The sequence below is a fragment of the Vanellus vanellus genome, assembly GCF_965231255.1.
Source record: "Vanellus vanellus genome assembly, chromosome: 24".
In the NCBI taxonomy this organism is placed as follows: domain Eukaryota; kingdom Metazoa; phylum Chordata; class Aves; order Charadriiformes; family Charadriidae; genus Vanellus; species Vanellus vanellus.
The window spans coordinates 4,495,716-4,512,792 of NC_138929.1; the positions used below are offsets into that span (position 1 = coordinate 4,495,716).

General features: G+C 49.0%; 1 protein-coding gene across 1 annotated transcript in view; it reads left to right on the forward strand.

The window, feature by feature from the left end:
• The first annotated feature begins 1,334 nt into the window (after positions 1 to 1,334).
• Positions 1,335 to 17,077, forward strand: part of LOC309681328 (acid-sensing ion channel 2) — a 534,050-nt gene continuing 518,307 nt past the window's right edge. The window contains exon 1 of the mRNA XM_082495178.1: positions 1,335 to 1,913. Within this exon, the coding sequence (XP_082351304.1) occupies positions 1,350 to 1,913 (564 nt within the window). The 5' untranslated portion in view covers positions 1,335 to 1,349. The remainder of the gene's footprint in view (positions 1,914 to 17,077) is intronic.

A 17,077-nucleotide genomic window follows, 5' to 3' on the forward strand; every position in this document is an offset into this window, starting at 1 on the left:
GCGCCCCCCCCCCCCCTCCTTTCAACCCTCCCGGCTGAATGCACATCTGGGAACATCTTCCCCAAACACATCCATCACAGCTGCCTTTCAGCGGCAAACAAAACAGCTGGAGATCCTGCTGGCCAAAAGTCTTCCGAGTCCTCGGTGGGCTGAGCCCAGGGGCTACCGGAGCTGCTCGGCACAGCCCCCCCGGCCCCCCCACCCCGAGGCACGGCTGCCTACGGACTCAATCCCGGGCAGGAGCAGGGGGTCTCTGATGGCAGCCCCCTCTCCCTGCCCTCCCCTGGGCTCTCGCCTTGCCGCGGGGCTCCAGATCGATGCGTGACTCACAGCTCTCAGCGCTTCACCCTGTCGAGAGTCCTGAAGCGAAGGGATGCTCTGAGACAGAGCGAGAAGAGATGAGAGATGCCGCAGCCCCTCTCCTCCCGCTGCCTCTCCCCACCGAGTCCTGCCCTGTCTGATTTTTCGCTCTGAGCTGCTGTGTGACAGAGGAGAGCCTTCACGCGGTTGCTTTCTCCCCTGCTCGTATGTACGCGCATGGAGCTGAGCAGCAATTTTTCCCCCTTTTCTTTTTTTTTTTTTTTTTTTTTAAGCCTTTCCCTTTCCCTCCCCCTTTTCCTCTCATACTTCTCCTGCTGGATTAGCTGCCCACCCTTCCCTGGGAGAAGCCCTTGGATATAACACCGGCAGCAGCACAGGGTGGTTTTTTGGTTTGGTTTTTTTTTTTTTGGGGGGGGTGGGGGTGGTGTTTCTTCAAACCCTGCCCAAAATGGAGGGGTGGGGAGGAGGAGAGATGCCTGAATCCGGCAGCTCGCATCTCCGGAGCACAAGGAGCATCACCCGGTCGGGCTGAAAGCCCCTCAGCTCTGCAAGACATCAGCTCCGGGAAGCGGCATCCTTGGGCTTTACGCACTAGTTAACAGGCTGCGAGCTGCCTCGACTTGTTTTAAGCTCGCTCTCTCGCTTAATCTCATCTCCCTTCGGCGCGTGTGTGTGTGCATGTGTGCGTGTGTAGGGGGAGGACTTTATTTCCATTGGCTCAGCTTTCGCTGCCCACCCACAGCTCTTCCACATCACCTTGGTGTCTCCCTAAATACAACCAGCCCTTCTTATCGCACCGAGGAAATCAAGAGCGAGAGTTTGAATGGATTTTAGATAAATATTTACCCTACGAAGCTACTGCTGAGCGTGTGGGATAAACTCGCAGCAGCCGGCCTGAGACTCTCCTCCTCTCTCCCACCCCTAAAAGGGTTTAATTACTTTTGAGAGGGGAGGGGAGAGATCCGGATCCCAGTTCCAGCTACAGACTGACCCAAAAAGCAGCGCCAGGATTTAACTAACTATCCCCGATGGATCTGAAGGACAGCACCAGCGAGGGCAGCATGGGCAGCCTGCAGCCTTCCAGCATCCAGATTTTTGCCAACACCTCCACGCTCCACGGGATCCGTCACGTCTTCGTCTACGGGCCGGTGACCATCCGTCGCCTGCTCTGGACCTTGGCCTTTGTGGGCTCGCTGGGTCTCCTCCTGGTTGAGAGTTCAGACCGGGTGGCTTTCTACTTCTCCTACCAGCACGTGACCAAAGTGGATGAGGTCGTGGCAAACAGCCTGGTCTTCCCTGCTGTCACCATCTGTAACCTCAACGAGTTTCGCTTTTCCCGGCTCACCACCAACGACCTGTACCACGCTGGGGAGCTCCTGGCTCTGCTTGACGTCAACCTGCAGATCCCCAACCCTCACCTGGCTGACCCGGCCGTCTTAGCCATCCTCCAAGAAAAGGCCAACTTTAAGCAGTATAAACCAAAAGTTTTCAACATGCAGGAGTTCCTGGCGCGGGTTGGTCACGACCTGAAGGATATGATGCTGTACTGCAAATTCAAAGGCCAAGAGTGCAACCATGAGGACTTCAAAACTGTGAGTATGAGCAGACACTCCACTTTTCTCTTCTCTGGGTGTGCGGACGGTGGTGGTGTTGCAGGACCGGGACAGCATTGGAGGTCACTGGCCAACCTGTGTGGGCACGGTGCGATGAGTGAATGGTGTCTGCCGGGCTCTGGCACGGCAGAGGAGGAGGAGGAGGAGGAGGAGGAGGAGGAAGCAGCCTGTTGAGTTGAAGTTTGTTTGCTGGAGGGGGGATTACGTGGGGCCAGCCCGGCAAGGGGCTTGCAGCAGGTCCAGCCTCCGTCCTGCATGAGGCCCACGGCTCCCTGCTTGGTGTCAGACCAGGGCCTCAGATGGGTCCTGCTGAGCATCAGAGGGGGCTTGGGAGTCACTCGCTATGGCTAGTGAGTGTTAGCCAGCTGAAGAAAGTAGAGAGGGCTGGAAAGAGCAAGAAAGGCAAGCGTTCAGGGATGGTCTGAGCGATGTCCATTAGCCAGTTGTATTTCCCCGGGTGTTTGTAGCCTTGCTCAAATCTTGGAAGGGGATTTTTTTCTGCTTGTTCCTGGTGGTCATGGCTTATAAATCCTAGTTTGCTGTGCAGTGTGGGCAGCAGCTGGGTCCCTTCCTAGTGCTGTGTTAGAGAGAAGGTGGTGGGAGGGGGAGAGAAGAGGAAAAGAAATGAGGCTCTGCTCTGAGCCCAGTCTGCTCTTAGGCTGGTGGGGAGGTGGAGCGAGCCTGAGCATCCTGGAGGAAGCAGACGCGGCTCAGTTCACAGCTTCTGGCTGACACCCTGACGGCAGCGCAGGTTGGCCTGGGTAGTTTGGCTGACAAAAATTACCAGCTTAAAATAAAACTCGAAAGTAGGTTGCCTGGGAGAAGATAGCGATGCCCCCAGTGTGCTGCTGGGGCAGGTGAGGGTGCTGGGCTGGGCGAGGGGCTGCAGAGGGGCTGCTCCCCCCGCGCTGGTGCTCTGAGCCCTGTCCTGGCAGAGGCGGGGGAGCGGGGGCTGGGGACTGGGCTAAGTTGAACTTCGCTTACAAGCCACGCCGGCCAGTCCCTTCACACCGATTCACACCGGGGGGGTCGGTAACGCGGAGTCGGTAATGCTACAGCTTTCAGCTGGTTGTTTCTCTGGGAGCGATGCTGTTTGTTCTGCTCACTACTCTCTGTCCTGCAGATAGGCAGGTGCCGTACCAGGTTTTGTGATGGTCTCATTTGTCAGCAGGTTTTTTGTCTGTTTTTAGGAGAAGGGAATATTTTCTTCCTCTGCTGCTTTCGGATCTCCCAGCAAATGAGTCCAACTGACTCATGCTACGAAGTCATTGCCATCACCTGGGCTGTGCTCTCTTTTAAGGTCTGAGCAGGAACACATCATTTTATGCCTCAGTTATTGCCTGTGCGTAACCCTGATGCCTTGCCCGTTTCAAAGGGGATATCCAGGCAGACTGCTCCTTTGCTTCTGCTCCTTGGGCAGAGGTTGGGCCGTGCGAGTTGTAGGAAGGTATCAAGAAAGTCACCAGGAGAAGAGCTTGCCGAGTAAAAGCCATGTGTGACTGAGTCTGGAGAATGGGATAGAAAAAGAAAAACAGATACGAAAGCCCAGGGGACGGAAGAGTTGGGGAGTGAGGTCGGGTCCCAACAGGAGGGACAGCCCTCCCCTAACCATAGCGAGGGTGGGGGGAGAGGGAGGTATTCTGCCCGTGGCCTTCCCCATAATGCAATAAACACCACCCAAAAGCAAAAGCCTCAAAGCCAGCGAGCAAACAGCACATTCAAAACACCTGCAGGACTTTAAAAAGCAGGTCTTGTTGTCCGATAAGAGCGTTTGGCAGCCTCCCTGGGACACGGCGGGGTGTCATCTCCCCGGCCATTTAGTTTTTTAAGGTAGCTGCTTCCGAAACAATGATTTTCTTTTTTTTTTTTCTTTTTCTTTTTTTTTTTTTTTTCACGGGGGATACAGTAGTTTCCAGAAAGACTAAACATTCCCTGTCTGCTGAATAAATCCATCCTTGCTCTGCTAAAACGGGTTAGGGCCAGCCAGAAACGGATAGGATATTACGGACTGACAGCGCTTGTCCTTGTCAAAGTAGAGGTTCAGAAACAGGGCACTGAAATACTTCAGCCCGTTCCTCAAAGCAGCTCCCAGATGATGCAGAAGACAACATCTTCCCAGCGTTGCCTGCTGCGCCTTTCTAACCGAGGCGGGCGTTTCAGTCTCACTGACTCCAGGTAATTCCTCAGGTTATGGAAATCCAGGGAGCGGTACTCGAAAGGGACACAGCAACCCTGTTTTTCCTCCCAGACTTCACCTCTCAGAGATAAAAGGCAGCAAAAAGTGTCTGCTTGAAAGCCGAGTAGGTCTTTCCACAGGGAGCCTGCTGTAAAGGTCTTTGAACTGCCTCCGGGCTGAATCAGAACCTCATGTCCTGGATGAATTTTGCATTTAATCACCAACGACCTGTTGCAGCTGCACAGAGGCTCTGTGACAGCCCTTCCATGCTGCTGCGTCGCCGGTTGGAAAAAAGAGGAGAAGCATCATCGCTGAAGCCCAGATTTCTTTCCCATGGGGAAACAGAGGGTGTAAACCCCAGAGCAGTTCTGTTATACGTCATCATGGCAAAGAACTCCATCTCTTTTGCCATACTCCCCAAATTCATGCATCTGGCAGCAGGAGCGGCAGGAGTTTTGCAGGAGGCGGCTGCATCAAAGCAGTTAACTCTGCAATAAGGTACTGCTGAAGAAGTTCGGGCAGTATTGCAGCTGGTCGGCCGTCCCTTTTAATGCCCGGGGGTGTGTGTGTGTGTGTGTGTGGTGTGCGTAGCGTGTCGCCTGAATAAAGCACACTCTGATTTTGCTGCTGGGAAAGCAGAAGCTGGGACTTTACCCTCCTTCCTCCTCCACTTCCCTGCTTCAGTTCTCTGCCGCTGCTTTATTAACAGGATTGGAGCTGTGCTTTCCTTACGCTCTCTGTTCCTTCTCCCCAGGATACCGTCTAATGCCTCTCAGACAACAGTTCCCCCTATTGTGGTCTGCTCAGAGGAGTGAGTCCCATAAGCTTTTCTGCAGAGATACATCCAAAGGGAAGAGCAAGGTCTTAGCAGAGTATGTGCTGATTCCTGAGCTGGCATTGCGATGCACTGAGCAGCAGATAAGATAATGCAGACCTCTGCTGTAGGCAAAGCAATGAAGAATAGAAAATTGGCAGAACACGCTCTAGCAAACCCCTTTCCTTGGAGTATTTGGAGGAGGGAAGCCTGGTAACAGCAGCAGCTGAGGAAATCCCCTCCTTTTTTTTGTGTGTCGCTCCTCCCAGGAGGTCTCGATTGAAAATGACCTCGCAGATGGCATTTTTCGGGAGGAGCTGTGCTCATGCTGCTCGACATGACATTAAGGTCTTCCCATCCTACGGCTGCTGAGTGTGGCAAAGCTGCGGCTCATCAGCCCTAGACACACCGCTGTGATTTTCTGGGTATCTCCATGGGTGTGCTGGAACAAAACCTCTTTCCTGGGCCCATTGGTGTGGCTCGTGGTCCTTTGCTGTTCCAGCATGGGATGGACTCAGCAACAGCAGGGGAGCCTGGCAGCAGATTTGTGTGTGTGGTACAGCAAACACATGGGGCAACAGGGAAGAAAAACCTGCGCAAACCCTTTCAGCCCATGGGGCAAAGGCAGAATGATTGATGGGATGACCTGGGTGTAGATAGGAGGGTAACGAGCAGCGGGGGGAACGGGCTCTCTCAGTCCCACCTTGCTGAGACAATCAGCCCCAGCAGCCAAGCCCTGCCAGACGTACTCAGACGACGGCAGTGGGTGTGCGTTCTGGTGTGTGAGCGTGGGTTTCGGTCTGGTCATTTGCTAAATGGAACGTCTAGCGTGTGCTTCCTCGCACATCCAATTCATTTCGGAGGTAACGCAATAATTTCGCCTGCGCCTGCTATGCCTCCCTTGCTGGGTGTCTATTTATTTTCAGTGGCCATGACAATCGAAGGATATAACTCATTTATTTTCAATACACATTCTTACTGACAGACAGTGTCCGCATAATGGAGAACATCTCATGTGAATATTTCTATTGTGAGACACGAGTTTCTGTCAATCTATCTGTCTTTCTCCATGCATATTTTTTCTCCCATTCTTTCTAGTGCGCCCAGGAGGCCAGTATTTAGTAAATAGCTTTTGCTTTATAGACTGATTAGTCCATTCTCATCTCCTGTTACACAACTTCCACTTTCCTCACTAAAAAGAAAAAATCAGGATGGTGGCTGCTCGATTCAGAAAAACATTGCTTCTTTCTATTTAACTTTTTTTTTTTTTTCTGGAAAATCATTACTTTGCCAAAGTTTGTCCCAGATTCTAAGATGCCATAATGAGATCTGCAATTCCGTGACACCTTCTACACAAATCAGTAGTTCTTGCACTAAGAGACCAAATCTTTGTGCAGCCTTCCCAGTCTGCATTACAACATCTGGAGTTTGCACGTGCTGTTGGGTTTCAGTGCATGGGCACAGGAGGCAGTGCCGGGTTATCATGTCACGGTTGTCGCTGTCTCAGTTGGGTGTCTAAAACGAGGTGGACTGTTCCTGGGTCATGTACTTGGCTGACATGTAAACCATGCCCTTGAGAAATGCAGACCTTCATTCTACCCAACGTTTGCCTGCACTACGTTTCTCTGTCCCTTAAGCATTTAACTGTAAAATGAGTGTGGGAGTGCTTCCCCGTGGAGGTGATGGTGTTTGTATTTCCTTTATTTATTACAAAATGGTGACATAATGCCTTAAAATTCACCAGAACATTTCATGGGAGGATGCCAGTTGGGATGAACATCTGCTCATGAAAAGGGCTTTCTGGGTCTTGAATCGTTACCAGAGTTAAAATCTAACGAAGAGAAGGCTGTAGAACCTCAGTGGGGTCTTTTCATGGCAAACCCAATTTGAAGTCTTTTAATACTGAAAATATTCACACTGGTTGGCCGGATGATCTTAAAGGTCTTTTCCAACCTAAATGATTCTATGGATGAAACAACTCCCATAGGACAGAAAATTCAGAAGTGTGGCTGTAGGTCATTTACCTGGGATGTGGGTGATCCATGTTTGAGACATTGGTCTGACTCATGACCTGAGCAGCGTGGTGATAAACTCTCCCTTAATTTTCTTTTAAAAGGTCTGTGTTTTGTTCTGGTTTGAGTTCTTTCTTGACCAAGCACACTCCCCTCCCTCACTAGGGGTTCGAGATGGGAAATAATCTAAAGATCTGCCATATCTCAGAAACGAGTACAGCCAAAGTATCAGAGACAGCTGGAGATCAGAGGGTTTTGAGTGCAAAGGAAGATGGGGCACAGGGGGGGGAAGCCTGGAGGAGGAAAGACAAAGCACTTCTGTGCGTAAGAGCCAGCTGTGGGCTCAGCCTTCCCGTGCCCTTGGCCTCAGCTTACGCCGTGCACCTGCCTGCTTCGGTTGAGGGAGAGGAAGAACCACTCTTGTCTTCTAAGTGATTCCCATTCATCACAATTATTCATCAGGAGGCCAAGTGAGAGCTCCTCTGTCCCCCAATCCGTACCCCACCTGCTGAGGGATTTGCACTCAAACCAGCATCTGGAGCTGCGGCAAAATGCAAATGCTGCCCTTGAGGTGAGGAAGAAGCATTGAACAAGAAGGATGTCATTAGAGTTACAAGGACAGAGGAGATGTTTGAGGGCTGCAAGGCTTTATCAAAATTCTTCTGGGAATTGCATTCGGCTTTTCTTTGCATTGGAAAATACCCCTGAGACCGGCTTCCTGCACCTCAGCTCTCCTGTCTGCAAAATGGGGGGAAATAGCCTTTCTCCCAGAGAGACACTGAGAACTGAAGTGATGGAAAGCTGTGGAGAGGCAAGGTTGTAAAAACCGCAGAACAAGGATGATAAAAGTCTTTCAGCCACCATGTCCTGGTGTTTTCTTAGCCCGCGTCTCTGCGACTAACACGTTTCATCTCACAGGATCTCCTTGACAACTGGTCTTGGACAGAGGTCTCTTGGGTACAGCCTGCTGTAAACGAAGGGTGAAACCATGGGAAGCATTCAAATGTACTTGTGCTCTTGCTACATGAACCAGAGTTAAATCTAGTCATGCCCAAAACTGTAAGTGAAGGCCAGGAAAGACTGGGATCATATTAAAATAACCAGCATGGTTTCCATCTGGAGAGGTAAATTGGAACAACATAGGTTGTCATGACCTTCTTCTATACACCTCATGCGACTGCCCCTTGGAGACTTCCTGACAAATAATAAATAACCTCCCAGATGTTCCCTCTTGCAGAATCTTTGTGCTTATGTGAGCAAATGCAGTGATGCCATGTGAAAAAACACGATGTGACAGCTGTAAACCACTCTGTGGATTTACTCTAAACACTCCTTGCAAGGTCTTGACCACTACGTTTCAGTGTCCATGATCCTCACGGAAGGCAATGGGCACAAATCAAAACTAGCAGCCATAAAGTGAAACAGGAGAAGTTCTCGCTTGATTAAAGGAGAAAACAGGTCTGACTTCAGTGTTGGCCTGGGTGGCCTCTTGAGGTGCCTTCCAACCCTAATTATTTTATGATTCTATCATAAAAAGCAGGTGCACACCTGCTGGGTCTTATTTCCTTTTGCTGTTTTTTGGGAGTCTCATTTTTAAATGCTTGATTCACTCCCAGTCTTCAATGCGAGGATGAAAAATGAGAGCAAATTTTGGAAGACTGGCAACCTTGGGCAACCTGGTCTAGTGGGAGGTGTCCCTGCCTATGGCAGAGGGGTTGGAACTCAATGATCTTCAAGGTCCCTTCCAACCTAAACCATGCTATGATTCTAAGATGGTTACCTTCCCTTCTGTGAGCCTTGCGTACAAGACTGAGTTCACATTACTGACCTCATGAAAAAAATTGGCTTAAAACACACTCTTGTTGATAACTCTGTCTGCACTGAGCATCTGATGCATTCACAGCTCTGATTCCGTAATGAACCTGTCACAGTTTCTCTGAGCGAGCCTCTGTCCTTTTCCATCTCCTGGAACCAGCCCTTTGCTTTAGGAGGAGGCAGTGGAGATTCCCTGAAAATCAAAAACCTCAAATCCATCATTCAGCTCCTCTTGACTGAGAAAATGTGCCTCACAGCTCCTGAGGAGCGCAGCCGGCTGCACAGCAGCAGGGACAGTGAGGTCATCTGAGGCATCTCCATCTCCTCTGGCAGAGCCTGGTGTCTGCGAGTCCCTCCTACGCCTTCACAAAAGTATTTGTTAAAGGAATTTCTACCTGGAGGGCCAGCCAGACTCAGCTTGGCCACTGCAGCTGAATTACAGCATCACAGAGTCACAGACTGGTCAGGGTGGGAAGGGACCTCTGGAGATCATCTATCTAGTCCACCCCCTGCCAGAGCAGGGGCACCCAGAGCAGCTTGCACAGGACGGCGTCCAGGTGGGTTTGGAATGGCTCCAGAGTGGGAGACTCCCCCCCCTCTCTGGGCAGCCTCTGCCAGTGCTCTGCCACCCGCACAGGAAAGATGTTTTTCCCCATGTTGAGAAGGAATTTCCCATGTTCCAGTTTGTGCCCGTTGCCCCTTGTTCTATCACTGCGCACTACTGGAAAGAGCCTGGCCCCATCCTCTTTCCACCCGCCCTGTAGGCATTGATCAGCATTGCTGAGATCCCCTCTCAGCCTTCTCCTCCCCAGTGTGAACAGCCCCGGGCTCTCAGCCTCTCCTCAGCAGAGAGATGTTCCAGTCCCTGAGCATCTCCGCAGCCCCCGCTGGACCCTCTCCAGCAGTTCCCTGTCCTTCTTGACCCGGGGAGCCCCAAACTGGACACAGCGCTCCAGCTGTGGCCTCCCCAGGGCAGAGCAGAGGGGGAGGATGACCTCCCGCGCCCCGCTGGCCACGCTCTGCTTGATGCCCCCCAGGATGCCATTGGCCTTCTTGGCCACCAGGGCACATTACTGGCTCAATTAACTGCTTACTTATTAACTGACTGTCAGGGGGGACGAATGGTCAGGGTGTGGCAGTAAAAGGCAATATATCACTCAGATACCGTGATGAGGTGGGCCCGAGCAGGGTGCCAGGTGGATGTTTTGCTGCCACAGCTATACCAACTGTATATGGTACTCAAAAGATACAGAAAGTATTTTGCCTGCTGGGCTGATGTGACCCTTCGTGCAGGTTTCCATAGGAAGAGCTTTTTGGAAAAACAGATCCATGAAAAAATTTCTTGCCTACAAGATGAGCACAGTTACAAGCGAGCTGGATGGGGGTGGAGAACGCAGGTCTTCCAGAGGGGGGAAAACATGTGCTGTGGTTCTATTTGCGGGTTGCAAAGGTCAGCAGCTATTTTGCCGCCTGTATCTGCTGAGATGTTAGGAAAAAAAAGCACTAAATATTTTCCCTTTCTTGTGGGATAAGCATAACTGGAATAGTCTTCTAAAAGCTTGCTGGGATTTCCAGACCTGTAGATAGCTGTGAGGAAACCTCGTAGGGATCACAAGCTCAACAAGCTAAGATGGAAAATGAGCTTGATGAGGTGGACATGTCTGACTCCTATCTGCCACGGATTAATCTATGAGACCAGCACCAGAAAAACAAAATTGCCCCTTGGAGGTAAAAGAGACTGTGAGGCATTTAAACAGATTGACACCAGTATGCTGAGGGCCCATCAAGAAGCAATTTCCATCCAGCCATGAATATTTACAATTGAAGCACATGCCATTATTTGAAGAAAAGCTGAATTGTTTTGATCATTTGTTGTTGTTGTTGCTGTTGAAGAAAGGATTTAGCCTGTGTGTTAAGTCAGGGAGCGTGAAGTGAAGAAGTGAACGGTAATGGAAAATGCACATATATTTGCTCAGGGTGAGATAGATGAAAGGAGGTTTAATCTGCACTTGGTTAGATTTCCAGAGAGGAGCCCGTCGCAGAGGGACCTGGGCCATCAGGGCGTTTTCACGTGCAATAGAAGTTGCTCAGTTGTCTGCTCCTGTCAGATGAGCCAGTTCTCCACTGTGATTTCCTCAGAGAGACTGGAATTTGAAAAGGAACTCAGAAGTGAGAAAGCCCGAGCCAAATTCAATCTACTCACCAAGTGCTTCTTCAGAGCAGTTTGACTTTGCAGGAGAAGGGGATTCCTGGCTCTGCCCGAGCGGTGGGAGCTTCACCCAAAGCCTTTGGGCTTCCCTTTCAGTCAGTCCAAAGGTTGCTCAGATCTTACTTCCAGTATGAGCTTGTTGGGAAACGGAGTTTGTCCTGAGGGAAATGAATAGTTCTGAGTCTGTCCTCCTCCTATATCTGGAAAAAAACCTCAAAAGGCTGAGGGCCAAAAATTTTAGTCGGATGAAGTTTTAGCTGCTTTAAAAATCTGAATCTTCATGATGTTGTTTCGACAGCATTGAAGACTGGTATACAAATGAATGTAATATAGAGATGGGCATGAAATTAAAAGAATTAAAAATGTGTTTGCCTTTTTAAAGGTTTTGACATTATTGGAGGAAGAAAGTCAAAACAACCCATTTAGACGTTTTCTTATTTCATGTTTCACTCTCGTTCTTTCAAAGCTTTCTGAAATCCCACGCTCAGGCGGTGGAGGACAGTCGTGCAAGGACTTCACTTTATGGGGCTGAATCCCATAACAGTGATTCAAACTGTTTGTTCACCTGAACGTTTGAGGGAAATTAATCTTAGGCCAGGAGAAGAGAATAAATAAACCCAAGCAAATGCTCTCTGGTGACTTAACTGCCTCTGCCATGAGTAGGATAATTTAAGTCCTCAAATCTCTGCAGCCGTGACGGGTGACTTGCTTCCCCCAGTTCAAGTAGAAAATGATGAGCTGAAGCACTGGTACAGCAGAGAGGAGAGTATAATTGTCATGCGGGATCGCTCAATGGCAGGCACGAAAACATCATCGCAGTATGCCACAGGCGGGACAATAAAGGACTATATTAATTGCAGAGGAGAGTTAATGACCAGTGCGAGGAATTAATGCAAGCTTAACCCTTAATTAGCTAAACTTCCAACATCACACTCCACTGCTCCCTGGCACAAAAATGGATGGTATATATAGAGACATCCATTAGAGCCTCTGTATTTCTTCCACCACCACCTGCCACGCTTTGGAAGAGCAGTATGTGCGATCCATCTTTGCCTACCATGCATGAAACGGCAGCGTCAGTAGCGCTGTTAACTCATCAGCAGTTTTCCGGTGATGGAGAAACCTTTGAGAGCTGAACAAGGATATCAGAGAGGCTTCAGCGTGACCTCAAATGTGTGATAGCATTATGTTTTGGGAGATGGGAGGGCCTCTAAGCCACCTGGAGTGATGATTTATTTGAGGGGGGGGGGGACTTGGATCAGAATAGAATTTTTGCCACCAAGTTTCTTGGTTTTTTTTCTCTGAAACTATGAACCAGAAATGTTACTGTGAAGTCTGCTGAGAACTACAGTTTCAGTTCATCATAATCCCATTTTTCTCTGGACACCCTGGTTGGATTATACCTCCCAGAACGTAACATGGTGTCTCCTCTTTTGCTAGAGAGGTGATGGCTCGTTACAGCAGTCACACACTCCTGATGTATTCCTTTTTTTCTTTGAAGCATTTAATGTTTGGGGATTCTTCCTTTTTTTAATGAAAAGAAACAAAGTGTTTTCCCAAAAGTTTTTGTGAAAACTGCTGCTGTGGTAGATTCTCAAAAATATTCCCACCTAAACCAATTTTTATGTAAAAAATTGAACTAGTTTTCATGATTAGCGTGACCAGACAGGGTGTGGATATCATGCTCTCGTTAAGAGGAGTTGCTGTGCCAGATGTTAAGCTTCGTACTTGTTGATTGAACTGCATTTTTTGTGCTTCACCCTGGTAACGAATCCCACAGCCACCATCCCTTCTACAGATGCTCCAGGAACACTCTAAGTGGCCATTAACTAATGCTAAATTATGATGGAGCAGCTCCTGAAATACATGTGACATCCACATGAATAACAAATGAATTTGTTTCTGTCAAGGCAATGACAATGGATTGCAGTTGAATTAACATGAGAGCCGTTTGCTGCTCTACACCAACTGCAACAAGTTCCTTGTAGGGTGCGTGTAATTACAGGGACACAAATGACAGCAGAGGGACACCGTGAGAGCAAAGATGCAATGGTATAGGTGGCTGTTAAGGATGAGCTGTGGGAAAAAGCAAGTCCCCGGCCGACAAACCAATCCTATTTCTATTGAACCCCAGGGGAGTTTGCCTCCTAAAGACACTAATGAGAGTGAGGTCATGCTGTTAACCCCCACAATTGCCTCCATCCCTGGAAAAATAATTCTTTTCTCATTATCACTTGGTAGTACAAAAAGACTCTTGGAGGTCAGTCCTATGATGATGTCTCTGTACATCTGCATCTCTCCGGGGAAAAACAGATCGAGTGGGAAAGGAGATTTTTATGGTGTTCATGAACGATACTAGAAAAGCGTGCAAGGGTCTGCTATAGTGCCTATAGGACTCTGAAGTTTCTTAAAACTGTTTCTCTGCTGGGTATGTTAGTGTTTGGAAACTTGTGTTACATCTCTGCTTCTGTTGGCGCGTCGCGTCAGGTTGAGCTGTGGCTCCCAACTCCTTGTTCTCCATCAGTGTCGTGTATCTTGAGGTGCCGCGCGAGGCGTGAAGTGGCAGGTTAAATGTGGTGGAAAAAAGGAATCGGAGAGAGCAAATAGAGGAAGAGGGAAGGTGAGACAGAAACGGGAGAAAACTGTGTTTAACGGCATGAGGAAGCAGAGCCCCGAGTTTGGCTCAAAGAAAAACAAATTCAGATGAGAAGCAGGCATGGGTTTTTGAAACAGATTGATGAGCCTGGAATTGGTCTGAACGTTTCCATTGAAAACTTTCCATCAGGAAATGTTTTCTGAATGAAAAAAAATTGCTTTCCTAGTTGCACTGACTGGGATGAGATTTCCCATGAGAAAAATGAAACCTTTTTGTCTCAAAGCATTTCTATTTTCCATGAAATTAATTAAAAAAAAAATATCTCAGAGCAAAATAAAATCTTGAAACCCTGGGATGTCTCATTAAATGGATGTTCTGATTTTCAGCCAGTTCTGAATTATTTAATGGAAAAAGTCACCCGGAGCCAGGGAACTTTCCACCACGTGGTGTCTCTACATCTTGCCAGGTGCACCCCAGGCTCTATTTTACGTGGGGTTTGGGGCAAACCCGGGTATCATCTGATGTTAGTAAGGGTGAACCCTGAGTCATATACTCATATCTGGCTTTCCTTGAAGAGAGGGATTTCATACACTGCTTTCAAACGAGTCCTCTCCTTCAAAGGGCAGATTTCAGAGCAAAATGCTTTCTGATCGACCATCCTCTGAGCTTTCTGAAGATGGTTCAGTTCCAGCCTTATTTCCTGATAAAAGAAGGCTTCAGCAATTTTGTCTCCATTTGAAAGAGCAGAATAAATCTCTAAAACATTTGGTTTCTACAAGTTTCATGAAAACTGGCAGCTGGGAGAGACCCAAACTCAAGTCCACTGAGGACGAGCAGGGTCAACGATGATATCATACATTTTGTTTGACAGCGACCAGCTGTCCAACAAACATACGTGCCCCACTTTCACCAAAAGCAGCCTGGCAATAACAAGACAGCTTACACTTTTCTGACAGTACAGACAGCACAACGAAGAAGAAATCGGTATGCACAGGGCTGTGCTACCCATGGGACGTGGAGAAACAACCCAGAGGTAGAGCTGTGTGCGTGTGAAGGTAGGTACATGGATGTGGAGGTTAGCTGCTCCTGGCTTATTCTGCTTGTGCCTGGTGGGAATCCTAAGGGACCTGGGACAGAGCAGGGGGAGGTTAGAAGAGAAAATATCCTCGTCCTTAGGAAAACAAGGTTCATTGATTCTTCTGTTTCAAGAACAACTTGTTTTATAGTGGCTTTGGTTTTTCACGGATTATGTAAAGCATTCGTTTCCCCCTTTGCATTTGCTGGAGAGGTTCTCTTCTGCTGAATGTGTGGGTAATTGAACACGGACACGTGTATGTCTACCTATATAGGCATGAATTGACCTGCTGGGCTGTCACTGCAGTTCCTGCTGGGAGCACTGGTGCTGCATCCTCATTTTTTAACCACCATGTTGTCCAGAAAGTCAGAGATGCTCATGCTGGTTTATTATTGAGGCATGGCTCTGGAACGCAGTGCTGTACATACAATATGGGCTACTCAGACAGAGAGGATTTGGGCGGGACCAGAGCCTCATGGCGCGAGGTGGTTTACGCAGTAAATGCCCACACCCCATCGCTCAGTAAGAAAGCGGGATGTGGAAGGGGGACTGGGAGAGTGGAGACATCCATTTATTTTTAGGCTAAGGCCCAGACAAATGGCATGAGTCTGATTCTTCCCTCCTGAGCTTGGGAAAAGGCAGGAAAAATAAGAGTTTAAATGGCTCTGCCATTCTGAATAGTACCCTAACCATCCTGGGGTGAATTCTTTGGCACTTGTGGCTCGTGGCTCTCCAAAAGAGGTGGGGAGAGGCAAAGAGCTCCTGTACAGAGCCCTCCGGCCTTGCTGCTGCCGTGCCCTGCGCTCCACCCTGCAAACTGGAGGCTGAGCAGAAATACTGCCGTTTTACTTCAACATCCAGGTTACCCGTTTCATCCCATCGCATCCACCGTGGTTAGCTCTTGGTCTCCAACCTGACGTGAGCCAGCAGCTAATTTCCTTGGGTTGAAAACAGGGGCGCTGATATCTTGCCCCATGGCACGCACAGGACAGATGTCAGGGGTGGGAGTGTGCCTCCTCTCAGGGCCCAGACCGCTCTCCATGACATTCATCACCAAAGAGGACGGACGTGTGGCCACGCTGAGGAGGACTAGAAGATCCCAAAACCCATACGGGGGGATGCTGCTTTGTCTCCCCAGGAGTCACTCCCGGCTTAACTCCATGGGCAACAGCGTTTCCCCTCCAACCAACTAGCTCTGAGGCTGCCCAACCCCTGGTGGCCCAGAGGGGTGCTGAGAACTTGGGCGCTGCAGGACTTGGGATGCACAAGCTGACCGCGGCTCCTCGGGGCATGGGTAGGAACAGCCGCCCGCTCAGCTCTGAGCCGCCGTAATACCACGCGGTGCAGCGTTCGCACGCCTCCGTTCGGATTGACGATAAAATTGTCAGCTCCTTGGGGCACGGACTGTCTTCCTGGTTTATGTTGATTATTAAGCATTTATTTTTAAAATTGGTTAAAAATTAAATAAGGGAGGGGATTTGTTTTAGCCTGCCTCAGAGAATGACGTGGGTTGTGATTTTGTGCAGAAAGAAGAATATCCATGGTTCCCGTTTGGAAGGAATTAAACCCAAACAGATTTTTCTATGAATGCCTTCACTCAAAAAACATTTTGATAGCCTTACTGTGTTTGCTTACTATATTTGCAAGTCAGGTACGCAGCGTACCTGAGCGTCCATAGCTATTCCCAGCTCTGCAAACCCCAGATAGCTTCTGCAAGCGCCTGCAGGCTAAACAGCATCCTTAAGTAAAACGTCTGCCTCCCTTCCACTTAGGAATGCTGTTAAAAGTGGAAGGGTATTTCTAAGCCTAAGAGTACTCCTCCATTTCGTGTGCCATTGGCTGTTCGTTGGTGCAATTAATTGCAGGATATTTTCCTCCCATGTTTCAAAACAGCCTGTAAATGGTACCCCTTGCGGGGCGTAAAAGTAAAGCGCAGCGACCACACGTAAATTCATGTGGCAAACTATTTCTAGAGATCAAGCAAGGACAATTTAGTCGCCAGGGACAGGGAAATGTGCTGTGCATTTGTTTTGTTGCAAATCGGGTAGGTACGTACACAGTCCCCATTTGCAAAGTAATCTGGGAACTGGGGAAGAGGTGTGAGTTGTTATCGCTGTTATTCTTCGCCCTTTTAGCTTGTGTATTCCTTCCATGCTTTCTTCTATCAGGAGGAGAAATAAATGTGTGAGTCAGGTGTGTTCTTGTAATCGCACTTGTCTTTCAAAAAAGAGACACACACTTCCGTTAAACACAATAAACCCAGAAACCAGCATGCATTCTTTGCTTTGGTCTGGCCCTCCTCTAAGCTGTACGCCCAAGCAGCTCCATCTCCCTGCAGCGTTTCATGGTCCCACTGGGAAGAGTTTCTCATTGTTTTCCGTCCAGGCACATCCAGGCTTGGCATTCTCCAGCTATTGGATGTGTGACCAGGGGTCCCCCTCAGGCC